The sequence below is a fragment of the Palaemon carinicauda genome, chromosome 25 (genome assembly GCF_036898095.1).
Source record: "Palaemon carinicauda isolate YSFRI2023 chromosome 25, ASM3689809v2, whole genome shotgun sequence".
NCBI lineage: Eukaryota > Metazoa > Arthropoda > Malacostraca > Decapoda > Palaemonidae > Palaemon > Palaemon carinicauda.
In genome coordinates, this window is record NC_090749.1 from 103,383,586 (window position 1) to 103,407,401 (window position 23,816).

The window sequence follows — 23,816 nt, forward strand, 5'->3', positions numbered from 1 at the left end:
CCGCTTTGCCTCTCTTAGGAGGTGTGCAGTCATCGGAAGACTGCAGCGAGTCCGAACTGACCCAGTGGCTACAACTGGGCCGTTGGACTTGCGCGGAAGGGACCGACTTGCGTTTAAGAGGCCGTGAGACCTTGGTCCATTGTTTCTTCCGAGAAACATCTTCCGCAGACGAGGAATAAATGGGCTCTCTCGTCTTCTTGTGGGTGGGGCGATCTTGGTAAGATACGTCCGAAACCACGGAGGGAACGTCTGTCCGCTGATTAAAGCCTGTCGAACCCTTTGGTCGTACGACATTGCTTCTCCCCTGGGCTTGGGAGCTTGCAAGAGGTCCCGGACTGGGAGGACGACAGGCACGAACAGACGCACCCTCAAGCGCAACACTAACACTTTCCACAACACTACCACTCACTTTGTCACTACCCACTGCACTCTTACACTTCAACTCCTTGACGTCTGCCATGAGTTGGTTACGGTCACTCGCCAATGACTCGACTCTCTCACCCAGAGCCTGGATGGCACGCATCATATCTGCCATCGAAGGTTGTTGAGTGCTAGAAGGGGGATCAGGAGCAACCACTACAGGGGAAGGAATAGGTTGTGGGGCATGAGGAGAGGAAATATCAACGGAGCGAGATGAACTTCTCCTGACTCTATCTCTCTCTAGCCTACGTGAATATTTCAGGAATTCGAGAAAATCGAATTCCGAAAGCCCAACGCATTCCTCACATCGATCTTCCAATTGACAGGTTTTATCCCGACAATTGGAACAAACGGTGTGTGGATCGATAGAGGCCTTCGGAAGACGCCTTGAACAGTCCCTAGCACTACACTTTCTGTATTTAGGGACTTGAGAAGGGTCAGCCATCTTGAATTAGTCAAAGGGGAATTCAAAATCTATCCAAAGTCGTCAACAAATAATCCAAAAATCAATAAAAGAATGCAAGGATGTATTGAAGATAACCTCTGCAAAGCGAAAGCTAATAACTAGAAATGTGTACTTCACCAAAATCTGTGAAAACCAATCCAGTAAGCAACAGCGAATTTAGTAGGTCTTGCCGGTGGCACGACAGAGAGAAAATTGGTTCTGTGTTTACATGGAGTACTAAGTACCTGCTCGACAGATGGCGCTGTTGATGTACACCCCCTACCTGCATAGCGATCGCTGGCGTATTTTGAATGTAGAGTTTTTCTGTCGGGCAGCAGAGCTGCAGCTTATATAATCACCGGCTAAGTTTAATATTGAAAAAAAGCTTTTTTAAGGAAATACAAAGTCAAGTTTTTCCCGGCAATAAAAAATCAAGTTTCACCTGTGACTTAACAAAAAAAAAAAGAGAACCTCAATGCAACTAAAGACGATACTTACGCTAAAACTACTTCATTCTTCAACGCCTCCACAAATCCAAAGTGCGCTACGATGTGGCCGACGTGCCAGGTGGGATGCTCGCGAAGAAAGTCCAGCACCTTCTGAAGAACGTTGTGGCACAGGACCTCTTTTCCGCATGAGTCCACGAGGGGCACTAGGATTTTGCTGTACGCTTCGCACGCGGCCCTGGCTTCCTCCTCTCTGCACGTTCGCAGTAGACTGTGGGGTGAGAAATTAAATGCTGCATTGGGGCATCAACTTCGGGACTTTAGCCCTTTCGCCCCCAAAAGGACGTACTGGTACGTTCTTGCAAAACACTGTTATTTACATGTTTTTGCATGTTTTTGATAACTTTATGAGAAACTTCAGGCATTTTCCAAAAGAATGAGACCAACCTGACCTCTCTATGACAAAAATTAAGGCTGTTAGAGCAACTTAAAAAATATATACAGTATAGCAAAATCTGCTCGAAATTTAGCCTTATGATGGGGGTAAAAGGGTTAGTGAACAAGATAAAAAACTTGACACACATCCAAGCCAGTGAGAGAGATTCGTAAATATTTTGATGGCAATACAGATTTCATACTTTTGTACAATTACGTTTAGTGTTCCTGGGAACAGACGTAAAATCTGTCCCTTGAAGCACAAGTGTAAGCTGAAAAAAAAATTACCGCATCTTAATCCTTTTACCCCCAGGCTATTTGGAACTTTCCAACCCTTAACCCCCAAGGGTTATTTTTTTCCAAGCACATTTTGCAGTATATATTTTTTTAAATTGCTCTAACAGCCTTAATTCTCTTGGAAAATGCCTGAAGTTTCTCAAAAAAATTATAAAAAATAATGCAAAAAAAAATTTTATAGCATTTTTTTGCAAGGACGTACCGGTACGTCCATGGGGGTAAAGGGATGAGTTTTGTGAAACGTACCAGTACGTCCTTAGGGGGTAAAAGGGTTAATGAGGTGGAAATATATTTCCCATCTGTAATCTTAATCAAGTTGCATTTTCTAAAGGCCAAATACAGAAAAAAAACGTTTGAATATTACATATGAAAAATATCAGCAGTAAACTACCAATATTACAAGGTACTATTTGCCAAAGTTTAAATAAAACATGTTACTGTATACATTTTAACGACATTATTGTCACCATTGGATACACGAGTGATTACATGTCTCTTGACCATCTCTCACCTGTAGGCATTTCTTGCATTGTTGATTTCTTTGTGTATGAGAAGTTCGTAGGCCAGGTCTTCCCCGTTGTTGTCCTCTGCCAGCGGTACGATAATGAAGGGACCCTCAAGGTAGGTGAAGGCCCTGTTCGCATAATCGCTCCAGTTGACGTTGTTTACCTGCGATGGAAACCACAATTAATTCACCAATACCGAATTTTCAAGGCTAATGGTTATAGGATTAACTGGAATCTAGGTTATGGAAATTGATAGAACTCAATATTTTGTCTAATACAGTATTTAAAAAAGTCAGATGCTAAAGACAAAATTGGGAAAACTATATAAGATGTGCTTTGGTTAAGTAATCAAAGTCTAATGTGAATTTGTAAGAGTATACCATGAAATTATTTCCGTTTTCTTTAAAGCGTGAATTTGTAAGAGTATACCATGAAATTATTTCCGTTTTCTTTAAAACGTGATACACAAATTATATAAATAACACACACACTATCGTATTAATATATAGATTAACAGAGATTTGATTTTGATAGTGTATCAAGTTTAAACCTTTTTCTATTGATGTATTTTACCTGCAATAGAAACCACAATTAAAAGACAGATATCAGGAATTTTCGAATATGCTGATTTCAGGGGTAGCCTGAATTAACAGATTTGAATTTGATACCATATTAAGTTGGAACAATTCTTCATGACAGAATTCCAGCAATAAAACGCTTAATATCACAACTAACTGGAGCTACTGAAACTTGATCAAGTAATTATCATGTCTATTTCCTTCTGTTTATGCTAGGCTTTGATTAAAATAAACAGATGCAGTGAAGTCTCACAACTAACTGGAGCTACTGAAACTTGATCAAGTAATTATCATGTCTATTTCCTTCTGTTTATGCTAGGCTTTGATTAAAATAAACAGATGCAGTGAAGTCTAAAATTAAGATATCTTTTTAACCAGCCTTTAATCAAAATACTTTCGTGGTCACATACAACGATGCTGATTGGCCGCTCCTAGATACAGAGCAAGAGAAAGGGGGGCCGCTCTATAGAACAAGAACATTGTATCTGTCTCAAATCTGTTCATGTTCATAGTTCAACTAACTAGACAGAATATTTATCCCTCCCTTTCTCCCGTCTTCCAACAAAGTCAGCAAAGGAAAGACCGGAAGCTCCTCTGGGATCAACATCATTTATTGACAACTGAAATGACCTGAAAACCCCTGATGACGTATGACAACTATTTATGGACTTCAATCCCTTGACAGTGTGCGTATTGTTTTTCAAAAAAAATATGTATTATTATTCAGCAGTAGTGACAAACATAATTTCATATTAAGCACATTCTTCTTATTACTCTAGCTCCCTCTTGATCTTCTCCCCCGAACACGTTCCTCCCGAGCCCTGCTCACTCCCTCCCCGCCATCCACCCTCAACACATGTCCATACCATCCCAGGCATGACGCTGTACCAGTTATTTTCTTCCAAAAAATACCTGGTGTCTGATAGGCGAGATCTCAAGTCAACTTTTCCTCTTCCTCTCCAAGTAACTATCAGAGTATTTGCGGCAACTTGAAACACACACGAGAATTCAGAACAACTCATTACCTTTAGAAATAGTTCTTTGCCTTTTCTCTAAATTGCTCAAGATGCTTTTCATTGGGAGTGAAGTTTCATAACGAGAGTAATCATACACAGAAAAAAGGATGGATCTTCTTAATTTACAGGCAAGAAGGTCAACGGCATTTAATTCTTAACGTAAACTGCTATTTTACTTATAGACAGACCATGATGGTATCTAAGGCCATATTTCTCACGTTAAAAATAAAATTCTATGAAAAAACATTACACGAGCTCACCTGCGATCTTACTCTGTTACACATCAATGTATAAAATTTAAAATATTACGTACTTTGGTTGGCTGTGGTCCCCAACCGAAGCCTCGGGCGAGCTTCCCGAAGAACTGCGTCATCCTGTTCTGGAGGCTGCCTTCAGGAGCTACCGACGAATCTGATACTATGAGCTGAAAAGGAGGGAGGCCATTAGATGCATATCTGACAAAAGAAATTTGTAAGAGATTTTATCATCTATAAACTCAAAAAACAAAAGTAATTAACACAAGCTAAGCAATTGCAGTTTACATGATATTCCCGATCTCAGTCTTGAGACAAATCTGGCTGAATAAATAAAAGAAAGCAGATGAAAAATAAGCTTTATTTCTTTTTTTTTTTTTGCATTGTTTCAAACTTTAACCCTCCTTGTTTCTCTCCCTTCCATAATCAAACACAACAGACTCAAGGGGAAAACTGTCCTGAAAGTTGATTCATTTTGGTTCATGCCCAAACTGTCTTAACATACTTGACTCGTACACTTTCCACACGAAGGCTGTTTCTGACATCCTGAATGTAACCTATTGAGTTTTAAGTGTCTGCAAAAACAAGAGAGACTTGTTCGGAAAGTACTGTACGTGGAAAGAAATCTATTCTCTTTAGAATCTGGAATGAATGATTTCAAGTTTACTGGTATCCTGACATTTTCAGAATCTGTAAGGGGACTAGTAATTAGTACTGACAGTGGATAAATCAAGATCCTTTAGACATCAAACATACTGAAGAAAATTGCCAGGAAAGGAGAGGGACATTGTCCCCAAACCAGACTGAACTTTTACAACACCAAGCAACCATAACATCCTCTACTGTGGAATTGCTGGAAACTGGTATGACCTGCTGGGATGAGGTACCTAATAAGTAATGCCAAGCTTTTAAAGACCTTCATGGGACAGAGAGACTCGTAAATAAAAAATATTTGTTTAATGTGGAGCTCAACAAAGTGAACAAGGAGAGGTTTGTCCTTCCAGAGCGCGAGAAAGATACATCCCGACATTTGACTTCTGATCTACAAACGAAGGCCGATTTGGCCATTGAAAATTCAACGCAAAAACAAAAGAAGGCTCCATATTATCACAGAATTATGATTATTAATACAAGCTAAGAAGCCAAACTCCAATCTTAGTCTGAATGCTATAAGCCCAAGGGCTCCAACAGGGAAAATAGTCCAGCAATGAAAGGAAATGAGGAAACACATGGAATAGTGTATCTGAGTGCACCCTTTAGCAAGAGAACTCTATCTAGTCTGAATGCTATAAGCCCAAGGGCTCCAACAGGGAAAATAGTCCAGCAATGAAAGGAAATAAGGAAACACATGGAATAGTGTCTCTGAGTGCACTCTCTAGCAAGAGAAATCTAATCAAAGACCGTGGTTATGGCACTACCCAAGTGTAAAGAACAATGTTTTGATTTTGGAGTGTCCTTCGCCTAGAAGAGCCGCTTATAATAACTAAAGAGTCTCTTCTACCCCTACCAAGTGGAAAGTAACCACTTACATACACTGCTTTAACACTTAGTGATTATATCTTCTTGAGGATCGCTGTTAAAAACAGGTCTAAATGAAGGTTCCAGATACTGAAGAGGGCTTTTGATTTTAGAAGATAAAGTAAGAGCCATGAATGCTTGCTATTCAGGTACCTTTGGTAATCACATCTGAGAGATGATCTTCCCTACTTGTGGATGCAGTTTTAGAAGACACTAAAGAGTGAGTGGCCAAGGTCTGACTGAGTGAACAGTGAGGGAAACTGGAGCCTTGCATCCAGTAAAGGAGAAAACTACGGCATTTTTGCAGATAACTTTGGTCTTTATCCCATGATGCAACTGTCGAATGATCTGAATCTCAATAGGAAGACGGCAACACGATCTTCAATGAAGTGCCTTCTCACGGTACTCTTTTGACAGATGGATTCCTTCTTGTAGAGAAATCTGGATATTCTTCTATATGGTCACTGCAGAGCTTAATGCTCTTTTAAACACTGGACTGGAGAGGATGTAAAGAAGTGGATTCTGCGACATCGTCGGTACAAGTTACCTAGCACCCTCTATAAGCAATGGGATCAGGTACTTAGCTGATAGAACATGGCTGGCTCTCCATTATCCCGTCTTCCAACAAAGTGAGTAAAGGAAAGACCGGAAGCTCCTCTGGGATCAACGTCATCTATTGACAACTGAAATTACCTGAAAACCCCTGATGACGTATGACAATTATTTATGGACTTCAATCCCTTGACAGTGTGCGTATTGTTTTTCAAAAAAAATTTGTATTATTATTCAGCAGTAGTGACAAACATAATTCATATTAAGCACATTCTTCTTATTACTCTAGCTCCCTCTTGATCTTCCCCCCAGACAAGTTACCTAGCAACCTCTATAAGCAATGGGATCAGGTACTTAGCTGATAGAACATGGCTGGTTCTCCATTTTCCCCCCACATAACTTGGCAGAAGTTAAGAACTACACTGTGAGATAAGTAAATTAAGAAAGACAAGCACTAGCAACATTACAATTTTCTATACAACAGAGAAAAACTTTTGTTGATATGTGAACGAAGGGATGAAGCCGACAAGATTAAAATCAAGGCATTCCATTACCGACCTTAAAAATCAAAACTCGTAATTACATAATGACGGAATTGCCTTATTTTCCGGGTAGCAATTTAAACACCCTGCACGACGACTCAAGCAACAGCATGAAAAACATAGACCATGGAAATGTTCGTCTGACCGTAGGGAAAACATTCCTACTAGGTCTACAGAAATTAATTTTCCTTGAAGAGATTTTTCTTTCATTTTTACGTAAAGAAGGATCCCTAGACTTAGCGGGATTCAACACAAAACCTCAATTATATCAAAATCTTAAAAATATTTTCTTGGAGGAAAGTGTGGCAAAGAACTCAGAAGGTCCCTGGGGACTTAGCATGCAATGCAAGGGCTAAGGGCAATCTGCTAGACAGGGATTTGATACCCACTCAAGCTAAAAAGTTTCTTGAAGTGTCTGCAACCTCAATTACCTCACCATCCTTATGGGTTAACCCTTTTACCCCAAAGGTAAGGTTAAATTTCGAGTACAGTTTGCTATATATTTTTTGGAAATTGCTCTAACAGCCTTAATTTTTGTCATAGAGAGGTCAGGTTGGTCTCATTCTTTTGGAAAATGCCTGAAGTTTCTCATAAAGTTATCAAAAACATGCAAAAACATGTAAATAACAGTGTTTTGCAAGAACGTACCGGTACGTTCTTTGGGGGCGAAAGGGTTAAGGATGGAGGGGGGGCCTACAAGTCTACCTGTTGAGTCATCAACATTGCCTAACCCTCCCTGATCCTAGCTTGGGTGGAGAGAGAGGGGTCTTACGGGCTGATTATATGTATATATGTTCAATCTCTCGCTTTTACCGTTCATAAGCGACCTTTAAAACCTAGAGATAAAGGACAGACAAATGGTTTTTCTAGTAGGAGGAAACAAGCATGTAACATGACAAGCTGCTAAATGGAGTCCGAAAGAGACACTAGTAATCAGGAAAATTCTAAAAGGGGAGAAAAACATTCGGTGATCAAAGATGGGCACAAAAATATGTAAAAGAATTGAAGAGAGAAGATGCAAAACTTGGAGTGTCAGCAAAGGAGCATCGAAGGGAAGACATAAAACAGTCTAGCTAAGAAGCCGAATCAATCAGTGGCTCTAACTAACAGCTTTGAACGTACTGAAAGGGCCAGCAAATATATCTGCCTACAATCTAACTCCAGCCGGTGCAATTACAAGGAGGAAAAATACATTGGGGAAATCTTCGAACACTAAAAGAAAAGTCATGAGGATCAGAATGGAACACAGGAGTAATGAAGCAACAATGGGAGTGAAGGCATGCCTCAATTTTATGAGTGGTTCTCACAGGTCGGAAATCAAGACTGTTCCCTTCTTGTAGAATTGTACGAGTGCATTAACATCCTCGTCTTTCGTGAAATTTTAGTCGATAAAACGGACAAAAATCCACCCACAGATAAAATCCTTTCTTAGACATGAAAATACCACATGCTCACTCTCAAAGCTAAAGCTGATGATGAATGCATACAATGTTTAGAATAACGTTTTGAATTACACGGCAAAGTAAATAACGACAAAATGTATATAAAAAATTTCAGCTAGTAGGTCTCGTTATCTGTAAAGAACCGAGATGTGGCCCCATTAGCCTGAGACTAATCTGAGTGAGTGTTGATGCGATCAAGAAATACTGTACAGCATACGGAACTTCTCACCATACACAGTATCAGACAAACTAAAACTTAATACATAATTTTCCTCTAATAAATTAATGCAATTTAACAATTTACACATCTATTTTAATGTTGTTAATGATCTAAAGATATTTTATATTCATTGGTTCTCTTGCAGTTTATTTATTTCCCTATTATTTCCTTTCCCCACTCGGCTACGTCCCCTGTTGGAGCCCTAATAGGACTTATAGCATCCTGCTTTTCCAACTAGGGTTGTAGCGTAGTTAGTATAATAACAACAACAATAATAAAAGCTGAAAAGACAGAACACATACACATGCATAACCACAAAACCAAAAGCCATATAAACGATAAAGCACAAGAAGAAGAAGAAGAAGAAGAAACAAAAGTAAACACTAAATCCACCATGTAAAAGCAGAGACAGGAAGAAGCGCATAAGCCAGACAACAAAAGGACAACGAGAGACGTCCTCCACAGGTCACCTACTTTTGGCATGGCGTCCGATCTCCTCGAGCTGCATGGACATGCACAGCTTATAAGGGGGGGAGGGTGGGGGTAGGAGGACACCCCCCCAAAAGGCGCTTAGTGAATAATTTAATGTCTGATGGGTTAGTCAATCACTGAAGTACGGAGTACAGTACAGTCTAGTTGTACGTCGGTACTTCCCATGGTGCCTCTAGAGACAATTTTATCTTACGAGTGTGGGGGACCACTAGTCTCTGAAAAACAAAAAAAAGCGAGGGGGAGCGTTAGCTTGTCTCGGGGGAGCCTCCGCGTTCTTACCCCGGGAGTGGCCGGCGCTGCCTACAGTTACTCAAAAAGTTTATCTCTTCTAAAATCCAGGAATGAGGAGAGCAAGGATGAATACAAAGGTAAACTACAGGAGGTCCTCAACTTAAAAACTTGATTGGTTCCAAGAGCTGTTTTGTAAGTCGAATTGTCAACAAATAGTCGAGGTTTCTTATGAAATAGATATCAGGTTATTACAAATGTAGTTTTGCTTACTGTATTAAATGATACAATATTGTTTTATCAAAGTATTTCTGTATCTTATCTTTTGTTATCTTCAGTTTAATTTGTGTTTGTATCTGAATGTTTCCAAGTTGGGGAACTTCTGCATAAGAGAAACTTAAAGAAAAAGGTGTCTGATGGCAAACTGAATGTGCAACATATGTGATTAAATAAAATGCTGCTGACAAATTGCTGTTGTATACAAGGTGCTCTGGATATTTCAGCATAATCTTATCAATGCAACTATATTACTGTACAACAAAAAGCATATCTAGATAAACAAAAAAAAATTATGAAAGCTTTTCAGAATGCTACAGGCACTTGCCAAAAATTATACATTGTGTACTGCAAATGCTAAACTTACATACAAAATTATGAATCATGAGAATTAGCAAAAATTTCAACATACATCACTTGTGAGAGCTGTAATATTTCATAAATACAAACCTCTTATTTAATATGGTTAATGATACAGTACCTACTATCAACGGAGGTTATAACGAGGCTAACTTTATACACACAATAGCCTCTGCAGGTTTGGAAGAAGCGTGTAGTCCTGAGTGCAGACTGTCACTATGAAAGAGATAGGACACGCAGAGCTACACAATGTCACACTCTTGAAGAGCGTTCATGCCAGACAGGAGGTGGGGTCATCTCCGTTCCCTTTAGCTATCCCTTAAATCTTTTGTACGTCTTCTTGACAAGAAACCATGAGGAATGCCATCGTCGTGCTGTCCCCGAGGGACGATTATCACGGTAACTTACACGATTCTGCCCGACTTCATAAGATTTTGGCTGGATTGAACTTCAGCTTCCTCAATAAAATGACAAATTCTGAGATAATTTGTATTTTTCCCTAATCAATACAAACTTTCTGCTATTTATATTGAAAGTAATATCCAATTTAAATAGCGGAAGGTTTGTTAAGTATGGGAAGAAATGACAAATTCTGAGATAATTTGTATTTTTCCCTAATTAATACAAACCTTCCGCTATTTATATTGGATATTACTTTCAATATAAATAGCGGAAGGTTTGTTAGTGCGGGAACAAAGCCCTGGTAATTCGTGTCTATGAATCAGAAAAAGGAACTCATAATCAGCCGAGTCGAGGAGATTTAGCCCTCGTGAAAAATACCTGTTAGCGTTGGTCCCACAACTTCTAACAAAACAAGAGACTACACAAAACTCTGGTCGGATGGGAGGAGATCCCAGATACTCCTAAGAAAGTAGTTCGAGGTAAGTACTCCGTGTTGGAACAAACAAGAATTTGAAACCACGAGATTAGTATGAATACTAACACAGTTTGGAGGAAATTATCTTCCCCCATTTATAGACAGAATGTTTATCATTTCTATGAATCTCCCGTGATGTTTACATTGCTTCTTCTCTGGAAGTCCAGTTTATACAAAGGAATACCGTAGGGCTCTCTAGCCGTAAGTGGTAGGAAGCCCAGGTTGTTGGCTCGCGAAATATAGCTTTCAATTTACTTGTACTTATTGTATTCAAACGCAATCTCAGATTGTTTATATAATGCGTTACTAAGACGTCTTCCCCTGGGTTCATTTACAATACAGTAATTGAGTGGAATGTGTAGGGGGTCCTTTTTGGGAGATTGTGGTCTGCTTTGTTATCTTCCTTAAGTGATCTAAAACAATCCTTCACGGTCATTTTGTACAGGATTCGAGGATGCTAAGCTGTAAGAAGGTGCAAGAGATCATGAAACAGAAACGGGTGGAGGAATCTCGCGAAGGCCTATGTAACTTAGATATAAAAATTCATTTAAAATAAGTAACCTCAATATGCTTCTGACCCGATTAACAACAAGACTCTGGCATGAGCTACCGAGTGATTTTCTCGATCTACTTAGATCATCATAACTGATGAGCCTCAGGGAATTCTTCTGTGGAAGTTCTCCACAGATATTAGATTGGGGTGACTAGCGGAAAACCCCTCAATGACAGCATGAAGTAAAAATAATGAGGCTGGACAGCAAGATAGAAAGAATGAAACAGGAATGGAAAGGAAGAAGAATACAGAAGGACCTAAACTTACAAACTTAACTGGTTCCAAGGAGTTGTTTGGAAGTCAAATTGTTTGCAAGACTATTTATTTGGCCTGAGGTAGACCTACCCTGAATCTCATGACTGTGATTTCCAGCCACAAAAGTCAACAAATAGTCAGATTTCATATGAAATAGATATCAGGTTATTATAAACTTTGTTGTGCTGAATGTATCGAATGATATAATATTGTTTTATTATGGTATTTCTTTATCATATCTTTATTTTCAGTTGGATTTACGTTTGTATTTCTGAACGTTTGTAAATTGAGGACCTTCTGTATACAGAGAGTGCAGCTTGGGGGGAAATAAACGTTGTAAACACACAGTGTACTGACTGAATGAAGTACAACACCAGCATGACCCTCCCAGGTAGAAATCTTCTCTGGTGTTCCACATGATAGCATTCTGCTACTCTATTAGTTTTTTACTAAAAGTATGACATGGACTTGAAACCAAGTTAGTATACAGTATGCGATGTCACCGATTTCTGAATTACAAAGGAAAGTTGCTGGGGAACTCAAGTGAAGACTGCATTGTACCGTATCAGGGCAGAACTCCCGGAACGCCGAGACTCGACGATCGTCCCTCTTTAACATCTTGGCGACCTCCCGAATCAGACACGTTTCTAATCCCCTTAATACAATCTTTATCAATTTTTCTCTCGTAACTTTTTTCCTAAGTGGAAACTGACATACTTTAGAGACATGCACCATTAAAGACGTCTTCTCAATCTGTTATATTGGGTTATGGTTAGCAAGGAAATCTGATGCACCCGCTGTAAAAATTGACAAGCATCTATGATTACTGGTTTATCCCTGCCATCAAAAGTGATATTACCAGGAGAGGGCTGTCAAATATGGCCCCCACGGATCTAATAAACAGTACTATCTTAAAAGTTTGGACAAAGACATCTTCATTTTATAGATCCTCTTTGTGGGGACAAATGACGAGCGAGATCTGCCCGTCGCTAGATGGCTAAACGTCATAGTTGTTAACCCTAGGATTCATCTTCAATCTTCGCACTGAACCAAACTGGTTAATGGCTTTATTACTACATCCTACTTACCACATCCATTCCTGATCTACTAAGACCAATCAAGTCAAGGCTAACTTTGGGAAGCAAAAACCTTGATCAAGAGAGACATATCTACATCTGTATAACTACAGCACTAAAAGTCTTAAACAACTGAAAGCATCAATAACTACTAGTTGCAAAACAAAGCTTTAATGGCAGAAAATACATTTGAAAATGAAACCATCATAAATCATACATTGCCTTCCTTCCTAGATGTAAATTTAAGTCCCACTGACTGGTACCGACCAAGAAGTCTACGCTACAAAATGACCCTTATCTTCATTTGCAGTGTTCTAACGTGAGATTCATCTATTCCTTGTCTTTGAATGCTTTCATTACAGCTGAAGTTTTGACATAATCAAAAGCTTTCTCATAGGTGCCAAGTTGCCTTCAATTGAAATTGTGGGAAAACAACAGACACAAACCCATCTAGCTGAACACCCCTGGCGTGGCCCTGTCTCTTCCGAGCCCCTTAAGTTTAATACTCGCTGTACTTTCATAACATTGACTTCTGAGAGGTCTTTAACCCAGCATATACATTAAGCATATAGTCTTTTCCAAGACCACAAACAAACTGTAAAAACTGCCTTGTCTTTAAATAATTATATTAACACAGTAATAATTCAAGTACATAATACAGAAACAAAAACACTTGAACTAAGATTGCAAGCAAACACACAACATGATGACAAACATATGAGATAAGAATGAATTAACTTGGAGGATGTATTCACAAAACAAAACAAAATCAAGCGATACACACACCACTTGCCTTTGAACAGATAAATTTCCTGCAAGCATAAATAAGACACAGTTGTGTAGCTGGGGTGGGGGGGATAACCCTCCTCTTACTCCATGAAGTAAAATTCAAGAGGCTGGATAGCAAGACGGAAGAAATCAATCAGGTTCGGAAGCTTTAAACGCCTACAGTTTGCCATGTGAGATGCACATATGGCATTATATCCCCTACAGAAAGGAACAATCATGCACGAGGATAATCGACATCTGCGATCCGAATGCGACAACTAAAAATTAATGAAAATTTGAAAACAAATGGAATACTGTCACTGAAAAAAACATTTGCAGAAGCCAACACCAACATTACAAAAGTTAGAGGATAAAAAAGGGTTATGCAATGCACTAGGCTATAATCGCATTCAGTTCTCATCTGCGTTTAGTGGAAACAACAACGACATCACTACTAAACATTTAAAGTAACTAAACAAACAGACCAATCCACTACGGTATGAAAGAAACATCATCTATGAGGGGCATACCAACGTTCTGTTAGCCAACACGAAATGTTAATATACAAACAGGACATACAAGCTGAAGTAAATGACCACCTTTTCCACTAACATACACTACTAACAGGGACAAAATTCAAGGACACCCGTCGAGACGTTACAGCCAGGAACGGACGCACCGGCTTCGTGACGGACGCGGTGCCGTCGTTACTAACCTCTCGATGTATGTCTACCACATCTTCCAGCTCATCCATGGAGAATTACGATTCAATTCGCGCACCTACAAGGAGTTATAACGCCGTTATCACAGAAGCTCACCCAATTGGGAGGAAAATAAAAAGGCATGCAGGGTTAGTAACAAAATCTATGTCAACTAAAAAGTTAAAAAACTAAAAATTTTAAAAATATGTATTTTTCCTGACTATACAAACCTAAGTTCTTCCATAAGAGTATAATTTCAGCTAGGCCGGAATTCAGCCGTTGGAATTTTAACGAGGTGTCGGTAATTACTGGCGGGGGAAGCCCCGGCCCTTGCCAGCACACCGAGACTTAACTTGGGCCTTCGCCTAGGACTTGCTTAGTGGTTGTGGCAGAAAGTCAGACTTCAAGGATTTGAGTCTGTATAGTTAGGAAAAATTATATAAAGACTTGCCTTTAATGGGAGACATATCTTGAGGATGGAGGAAGCTCTTATAACCAAACTGGCTGGTTTAGAATTCCGAACCATAAAAGGCGTGCAACAACGTTTGATCCAGCAAATAATGGGAGAACCACTTCACCCGAGAGAGGGGAAGGAAAGGAGGAAAAATGGCATGATACTATGCCTCTTATCCCGGGTGAACATCGCGATTGTTATCTTAGACGAGATGCATCTTATCCCATGATGGGGTCAGGTATGATACACGACCTGCTGAGTAACTAACCAAAATCTACTTGTTTATGAAAACCAAAGAGTGATCTATCGGCTGATGTTGAAATGACTCTGAGGCCAGGATCACTGCTTTCGTTTTTAATATAGCGTCGTGAAATCGTCTTTCCTCCTCGGACCAATAGCCTGAGGCAATTTCGTTCCTCAAGCGTGCACCCCGGCCTATCGTTGATGCGTTTGTTGAAAAGAACCATCTCCCGAGGAGGGCAGTCTAAGCAACCTCCCTTTAGCAGATTCTTGTTCCTTATCAATGAAGATAAATTCTGCCTTACTTCCTGGTTGACTGGAACTATGAGCTGAGGGGAGTCGGTGGCTGCCACCCAGTGTCTTCAGGTGCCATTAGTAGGAACACTGATGTGGAGTCGCCCGTGAGATACAAGCTTCTCCAGGGACGAAAGGTGTCTGAGCAACCTTTGCCATTGCCACGCAGGGACAAGTCGTTTGAGGAGGCAAGGCTGGCTACTTCCCTAAGTCCGCTGATGTGATTCTTCGAAGGAATGTTCTTCGCCTTCTTTGTGACCACCTGATTTATCATGATCCCCAGATCGTGAGATCATGACAAAATGCGAAAAGTCTATCACTGTGCTGGAAAGGCTGACCTCGGGAGGAGGAGTTTTAGCCAGTTATAGAGGTACAATACTTTATCAGACAAATCCCATTGGGATGAGCCACAACTGAAACAAGAGTGAAGATTCACAAGACCACCTGGGGAGCTATCGACAGTCAGAAACACAGGACTTTTAATTGAAAGTCTTTCCTCTGAGGGTGAAGAGGAGGAACTTTCAGCTGGACCGATTAATTGAAAGTCTTTCCTCTGAAGGTGAAGCGGAGGAACTTTCTGCTGGACCGATTAATTGAAAGTCTTTCCTCTGAGGGTGAAGCGGAGTAACTTTCTGCTGGATCGATGGACTGGGATCTGCAATTACGTGTTCTTCAGATCCACGGTCAGCATGAAGTCGGAACTGCCGACCATACCGTGTTCACCGTATCCATCTTGAACGGGGTCGACAGGATGAATGTGTTCAAGGAGGAGAGGTTGAGGACTGATCTCCAGCCCCCAGATGCCTTCTCCACTAGAAATGATTGGCTGTAAGAGCCAAGGTTAGAAATGAATGTTTATAGTATCTTTGAGAGAGGAAGGAGAGAGTCAATGAAGGGAATACAGTACCCGTCACGTAGGACATTTGCCATCCAGTCATTGGCGCTGCGCTGCTGCCACTTTACACACTGGCTCCGCAGGCATCCCCAATCCGTGGCAGTCTCAGTAGGGGACAATTGGCCATAGCACCCTCTGGCTCCTCTCCTACCTCTGCCATTTCTGGATTGTCCATAACGGGTTCGAAATGTAGGGTCGGTATCTATAGCCCTGTGGGAAGCCTGAGACGGTGTAGAAGTCGGCCTGGTTGTTGGCCCAAGTAAAAGTTTTTTAAAGGGCAGACTTTATCGTACCTAGAGTCAGTGATTCAAGGGTCTGACGAGACATTCAGGTGCCTTGGAAGGTCACTGCTCGCTGGAAAAGAGCGTCATGGCTCGTTTTCCTCCACATATCAACCCTTTGATGTGAGAACCAAGTCTGACTCTGTTTAATTGGGGCAGTGCGAAGAACTAAAACTTCCCTGTGCTCTAACTTTATTCCCACCTTTGAGACCACTGCGTCTCTGCATTAAGGACCCAGTGGTGTGCCAAAGAGGTGACTGCTTTGGCTCCTGAGAAAACCAAGTCTGTAAACTTCCTTTTCTTCTCAGGATCACTTAGGTTTTGAGAAAAAACAAAGTATGACACTGCGCCCAACCAGTGGTCTAACTAGGACGTTGCCTGGAGACTGGACATGGAGGTCACTTCCATGGTAGTCAATTCAGACAAGGAAAAGACTGTGCTCTCGGTGCCTATCATGCCTACAAAGATACCAGGGGTCAGTGTTATGACACCCACGTCGATTCGGATAGGAGCGGCTCGATCTCTTGGGAACGTAGAACCTCCTGTGACAGAAGAGGAGAGGGGATAGGATTCTATAGGACCTACTTACCCTTAGCGAGTTCTTAGACCACGAGATCTGATCGTTGATGCTGTCCATCGCTTCTTCAGCTAGTACTGACCAGGGAAGCTTTAATGAAGGCTTTGACAGTTAATGGCAGTTTTGCCTCTCACCGAGTTTCACAATTTGTCCCAGAGCTTATTTTATTCCCTGATCAAGACTAAGACCTTCACAAAGGTAGATTCAGTTTTTTTAGTTTTCTGCTTCTACCAGAGTAGGCCCTTGGTCAGGGGCTGCAGGGACTATTGTCTACATCGATTCATCATCACGTCAAGGAGACTGTCTTTTCCTAGTGCCCTCTGTCATCTCGATTCATCAGCCCTATGGGATTCCCAGGGTCCAGGGTTTGCCTTACATGACTTGGCTATTATCTGTACCTCTGAAGGGCTTACGTTATCCTGTTGGAAAAACTCCCGGACTGACTCAGTCTGATGGTCTGGAGAATGCCTCCGTGAATGGTGGCTAGTGGGGAAATGTGATATGAACTGTAATTACATCCCTGTAGATCCCTCTTGAGAGAACTCCTCCTCAGAGGGTAAACTGACATCCATGTAGGAACATTCCTAGCCGTGAGAACGCGAGCGCTCGTAAACCAGCGATCTTGCAGACGAGTCATCTTGACTTACTGACCTATCAAACGGTAGACCGTGAGTATGAGAGGGATTAGGTGACACAGCATCAACTTGGTAATGAGTGCACATGCTCCTTTGAATTTATTTTGAGAGAAGTAATTGTGCGCAAGGGAAATTGTCCCGTCAAGGAACGGAGTACCTGTACGTGCTTTGGAGAGCATGCTTCTTTATAGAAGTGTGCATGTGTCACATAAAGGTGCACAATGGAGATGGTGAGCCAGTGAGCTTGCACGAACAGGTGAGTGGGATTAGCGAGAGCTACAGGGTGAGTGAGGACCTAATAGAGAGCAGCTCTGTATATGGTTGCACCAAATTTTGAAGAGCATATACTCCTGAGATTGGAGCTAGCATGATGTACTCGCACTGACTGGCAAGAGAATGTTTTTACTATCAATCTCTTTGCTAGTTATCCCCAATCACTAAGGTGGTGGTGCCCTGTCTGGTAAAATCGGTGAATGCAATGCTCGTAGAGGTTGAGCATGCAGCAATCACTGAAGAGTGCGACAATGGCTCAATAACATTTGAGCAAGTGGACAACTGTGCGAGAAGGGGAGAGAGCGATGAACGTGCCTGGCGGGGTGCACAGGATTGTAATGGTTACTGCGATGATAATGAGAGGGTCCCTAAGGGCTGGCGAACGCTGTTCAAAGTGTGAGAGCCAACGTGTGGAGCTTCGCAAGACAGTTATGCACTTTCAGAACAGACCTCTAGAAGTCTCACATTGTATTCCCCCTATTCCTTGGGGTTTAAAGATTTAAAGGCTGATCATGAATGGCAGAGGCAAGGGACAGTGACATTGCCCTAGAGACTGACCATATGATCAGCACCCAAGTCCCCTCTCCACCCAAGCTAGGACCAAGGAGGGCCAGGCAATGGCTCCTGATGACTCGGCAGATAGACTTACAGGCTCCCCCTAAACTCCCTATCCTTAGCTCATAAGGATGGTGAGGTTGCAGCCACCAAAGGAACTAACGAGTTCGAGCGGGACTTAAACCCCAGTCTGGCAATCACCAGGCAAGGTTGGTACCAATTAGGCCACTACAACCCTCAGCAAATTTGACATAGAAGCAGACATCGAACAGATTGGACTATTTGAGGAAAGGATGTAAGGATGCTTTCCCTTCGACCTCTTCGTTTTGGTATCTCCGTGGTCTGTGGTCCTCAGACTATAGACAAGAGGGTGGGTCTACATAGGGAATTTTTTCTGCCCGCGATCCCTGCTTATTACCCAGGGCTTGTAGCAATTCACGTGTCAAGGGAATGCCTACTAGGACTAAGACGGGCCAAAGTCTTTTTATTGCCCTTTCCTCTGTGGCTTACAGTACTGAGCGCGAGATACTGAATTGCTGCTTCACTTGCAGAAGCCGCTAACACTGTTTCTTTTGTGGTTTGCAAGAGGGCACTATCCCTATCGTCGTCATCCTTCTTCGTCAACCTGTTGGAGGGAGAGTGAGGAAGATCAGAGGTGGATTTCCTCGATTTTGAGGAGGACCCCAACTGTGAACAATATTGATTCCACTAATTTCTTCTCTTCCCACATTCCGCCCACTGCTCTGCCGGCCAATTTCTAACTCATTGAAGAGGGAAGACTGAGAACAATCTTCCCCTACTGCAAGAGCTGCATTAAAGATGGGAATCCACACGAATCCTGCTCCCAAAAGAGCCGAATTTCCGTCCAGCAACGAATATCCACTTGTGGTTTCTCAAGCTCCAAAAATATTTTCACCAGAAATCAAAAGAGGAAAAAAGTTAAAAGGGCAAAGAGCACCAAGGGTACATCTGCAAACCTCGACGTCTAATGTCAAAGTGAGGTCTGTGTGTGCTGGAGAGGGGGGGGGGGGGGGGGGGCTTCGAAAACTCACACCAGTAACCACTGACAGAAGTCGTTAAAATCACACCAGCTGAATTCCAGCCAAGCTAAAGTCACACTCCCACTAAAGGATGAGGATTTACATTCGTGTAAGAACAAACCTAATAATCATGAAAAAACAAAACCCGAAATTAATAATCTAAAAACAAAAATAAATTAAATTAAACAATATAATTAGGATCAACATGCTCAAAGGTTTCACCAATGGGTCAGCTGTGTATTCAATTCGATCGGATTCATTGACTACTAATAATTAATTTCTATACACATACACATCTGCATTCTCTACTGATATGGAATACCAATACTGTATATACCCACAATGAATGAAACAATCTACGCTTCCATTCAGAAGATTAATCTAGAAAACAAACCATCATCTAAACTACCACATAAAGTATATTGCATAAAATGCTTTGCAAAAAAAAAGATGCATTTATAAATATAACTAAAACCTTAAGTGCTCTTCCCTTTCTTCCCATAAGGCAACCAAGAATGGCAACGACGGTTGGACTAGACGTAATGAGTGGAAAAATCCTACATACTGATGCTTTTCTGTCTTTCCTACTCGCCTTTTCCTTCAGTTTTTCATACTCAACTTCCCCTCTGTCTTTCCTATTTGAGGTTCCCAGTCTTTCTGACTCGACTTTCCTACCATCTTTTGTATTCGACTTTCCTTCCGTCTTTCCTGTTCGACTCTCCCACTGTCTTTCCTTCTATCTTTCAAATCAAAATATATATATTCATTTGAATAAAAAGCGATAGTTTGAACATTTAATAACAAACTTGGGAGGAAGTCGCAACAAATACCATGCTTCTTCGGTCATTACAGAGTTAATTCATCAGAAAAGAAATAGGCAAAAATGAGGCCATTATCTCCAATCTGGGCACAACCTCTCCACTCGTGTCCCCTTCAATTTAGCAGATATACTGTAGAGGTAAGCAATGTTATTAGATGTTGTAGCTAAAACAAAAAGAATTTACAACTTAATAATCTAATACTATGACCACTTGAAGAGCGGAGGGACAAACTAGGGTGAATGTAGTTCGTTGGGACAGGGTAAGCTAAGAATAAGGTAGTCTAAGGGGCATCGCAGGGGCCAGTAGCACATCCCCAACAATGGGCAAGTAGGTAAGGATATGGATCCTCGATTAGGTTAGGTGGGGAACCTAAGGTTAGTTGGTGTTTTTATCTTTGTTTCCTTTGTAAAATGTAGTTTTTCAGTCTGTCCTAAAGAACTACAAAGGCTAAGAGGCCCTTACTGTACTACCCCAACAATTAAAGAAACAGAATGGAGGTCTACGCCCGTGTCTGCCCATCGTTTCCCGTACAAACTTAGACCTTAAACACGCACAATTCTTCAACAAAAGCCTGACGCACATTTGTAGTATTAACGTAACTGTCTTATTAAGCTAACATGCAAGTCCGTAATATGTTATTTTCATTAGTAAAATAAATTTTTGAATATACTTACCCGGTGATCATATAGCTGTCAGCTCTGCTGCCCGACAGAAAAACCTAAGGACGAAATACGCCAGCGATCGCTATACAGGTGGGGGTGTACATCAACAGCGCCATCTGTCGAGCAGGTACTCAAGTACTCCATGTCAACACAGAACCAATTTTCTCCTCGGCCCACTGGGTCTCTATTGGGGAGGAAGGGTGGGTCCTTTAATTTATGATCACCGGGTAAGTATATTCAAAAATTTATTTTACTAATGAAAATAACATTTTTCAATATTAAACTTACCCGGTGATCATATAGCTGATTCACACCCAGGGGGGTGGGTAGAGACCAGCATATATGTTAACATTAAGAGCTAAGTATTTCGTATTTCATTTTAGCAGTTATTCAAAATAACAAACATGAAATTAATAAGTACCTGGTAAGGAAGTCGACTTGAACAATTACTCTGCCTTTTTAAGTACGTCTTCCTTACTGAGCCTCGCGATCCTCATAGGATGCTGAGCGACTCCTAGGAGCTGAAGTATGAAGGGTTGCAACCCATACTAAAGGACCTCATCAAAACCTCTAATCTAGGCGCTTCTCAAGAAAGAATTTGACCACCCGCCAAATCAACCAGGATGCAAAAGGCTTCTTAGCCTTCCGGACAACCCAAAAAACAACAATAAAAAACATTTCAAGAGAAAGATTAAAAAGGTTATGAGATTAGGGGAATGTAGTGGTTGAGCCCTCACCCACTACTGCACTCGCTGCTACGAATGGTCCCAGGGTGTAGCAGTTCTCGTAAAGAGACTGGACATCTTTAAGGTAAAATGATGCAAACACTGACTTGCTTCTCCAATAGGTTGCATCCATTACACTCTGCAGAGATCTGTTTTGTTTGAAGGCCACTGAAGTTGCGACAGCTCTAACTTCATGTGTCCTTACCTTCAGCAAAGCATGGTCCTCCTCATTCAGATGGGAATGAGCTTCTCGAATCAAAAGTCTGATATAATAAGAAACTGCATTCTTCGACATAGGTAAAGAAGGTTTCTTAATGGCGCACCATAAAGCTTCTGACTGTCCACGTAATGGTTTAGTACGTCTCAAATAGTACTTAAGAGCTCTTACAGGGCATAGTACTCTTTCTTGTTCATTTCCAACCAAATTAGCAAGGCTTGGAATATCGAACGATTTGGGCCAAGGACGAGAAGGAAGTTCGTTTTTAGCTAAAAAACCAAGCTGTAAGGAACATGTAGCCGTTTCAGATGTAAATCCAATGTTCCTGCTGAAGGCGTGTATCTCACTGACTCTTTTAGCTGTTGCTAAGCAGACGAGGAAAAGAGTCTTCAAAGTGAGATCTTTAAAAGAGGCTGATTGAAGTGGTTCGAACCTTGCTGACATAAGGAACCTTAGTACCACGTCTAAGTTCCAACATGGTGTGGCCAACCGACGCTCCTTCGAGGTCTCAAAAGACTTAAGGAGGTCCTGTAGATCTTTGTTGTTGGAAAGATCTAAGCCTCTGTGAGGGAAGACTGCTGCCAACATGCTTCTGTAACCTTTGATCGTGGGAGCTGAAAGGGATCTTTCCTTCCTTAGGTATAAAAGGAAGTCAGCTATCTGAGTTACAGAGGTACTGGTTGAGGATACTGATTTCGACTTGCACCAGCTTCGGAAGACTTCCCACTTCGACTGGTAGACTTTGAGAGTGGATGTCCTCCTTGCTCTAGCAATCGCTCTGGCTGCCTCCTTCGAAAAGCCTCTAGCTCTCGAGAGTCTTTCGATAGTCTGAAGGCAGTCAGACGAAGAGCGTGGAGGCTTGGGTGTACCTTCTTTACATGCGGCTGACGCAGAAGGTCCACTCTTAGAGGAAGTGTTCTGGGAACGTCTACTAGCCATTGCAGTACCTCGGTGAACCATTCTCTCGCGGGCCAGAGGGGAGCAACCAACGTCAACCTTGTCCCTTCGTGAGAGGCGAACTTCTGCAGTACTCTGTTGACAATCTTGAACGGGGGGAACGCATAAAGGTCTAGATGGGACCAATCCAGAAGAAAGGCATCTATGTGAACTGCTGCTGGGTCCGGAATCGGTGAGCAATAAATTGGGAGCCTCTTGGTCATCGAGGTTGCGAACAGATCTATGGTAGGCTGACCCCACAAGGCCCATAGTCTGTTGCAAACATTCTTGTGAAGGGTCCACTCTGTTGGGATGATTTGACCCTTCCGGCTGAGGCGGTCTGCCATGACATTCATGTCGCCTTGAATGAACCTCGTTACTAGGGATATGTTTCGATCTCTTGACCAGGTGAGGAGGTCCCTTGCGATCTCGTACAACGTCCTCGAATGAGTCCCTCCTTGCTTGGAGATGTACGCCAAGGCTGTGGTGTTGTCGGAGTTCACCTCCACCACCTTGCCTAGAAGGAGGGACTTGAAGCTTCTCAAGGCCAGATGAACTGCCAGTAGCTCCTTGCAGTTGATGTGCAACGTTCTTTGATCCGCATTCCACGTGCCCGAGCATTCCCGACCGTCCAATGTCGCACCCCAGCCCGTGTCCGATGCGTCCGAGAAGAGAAGGTGGTCGGGGGTCTGAACAGCAAGTGGCAGACCCTCCCTGAGGAGAATGTTGCTCTTCCACCAAGTCACTGAAGACTTCATCTTCTCGGAAATAGGAACCGAGACCGCTTCTAGCGTCTTGTCCTTTCTCCAGTGAACAGCTAGGTGAAATTGAAGGGGTCGGAGGTGGAGTCTCCCTAACGCGATGAACTGGTCCAGTGATGAAAGCGTCCCTATCAGACTCATCCACTGTCTGACTGAACATCGGTCCTTCTTCAGCATGTTCCGGATGCATTCT

The 23,816-nt window shown here is 41.8% G+C and overlaps 1 protein-coding gene across 5 annotated transcripts in view; it reads right to left on the reverse strand.

Annotated features, from left to right (window-relative positions):
• LOC137618772 (85/88 kDa calcium-independent phospholipase A2-like) overlaps positions 1 to 23,816 on the reverse strand; it is a 93,934-nt gene that overhangs the window by 64,554 nt on the left and 5,564 nt on the right. For 2 of the 5 annotated variants that reach the window (XM_068348959.1, XM_068348956.1), the window contains exons 2-5: positions 14,272 to 14,336; positions 4,457 to 4,567; positions 2,555 to 2,712; positions 1,364 to 1,582 (exon numbers count right to left, since the gene is read on the reverse strand). In XM_068348959.1, coding sequence (XP_068205060.1) covers positions 1,364 to 1,582; positions 2,555 to 2,712; positions 4,457 to 4,567; positions 14,272 to 14,310 — 527 coding nt within the window. In that variant the 5' untranslated portion in view covers positions 14,311 to 14,336. Of the gene's footprint in view, positions 1 to 1,363; positions 1,583 to 2,554; positions 2,713 to 4,456; positions 4,568 to 9,145; positions 9,379 to 14,271; positions 14,337 to 23,816 lie in introns of all 5 variants that reach the window. The other 3 variants (XM_068348957.1, XM_068348958.1, XM_068348960.1) reach the window with 3 other exon arrangements.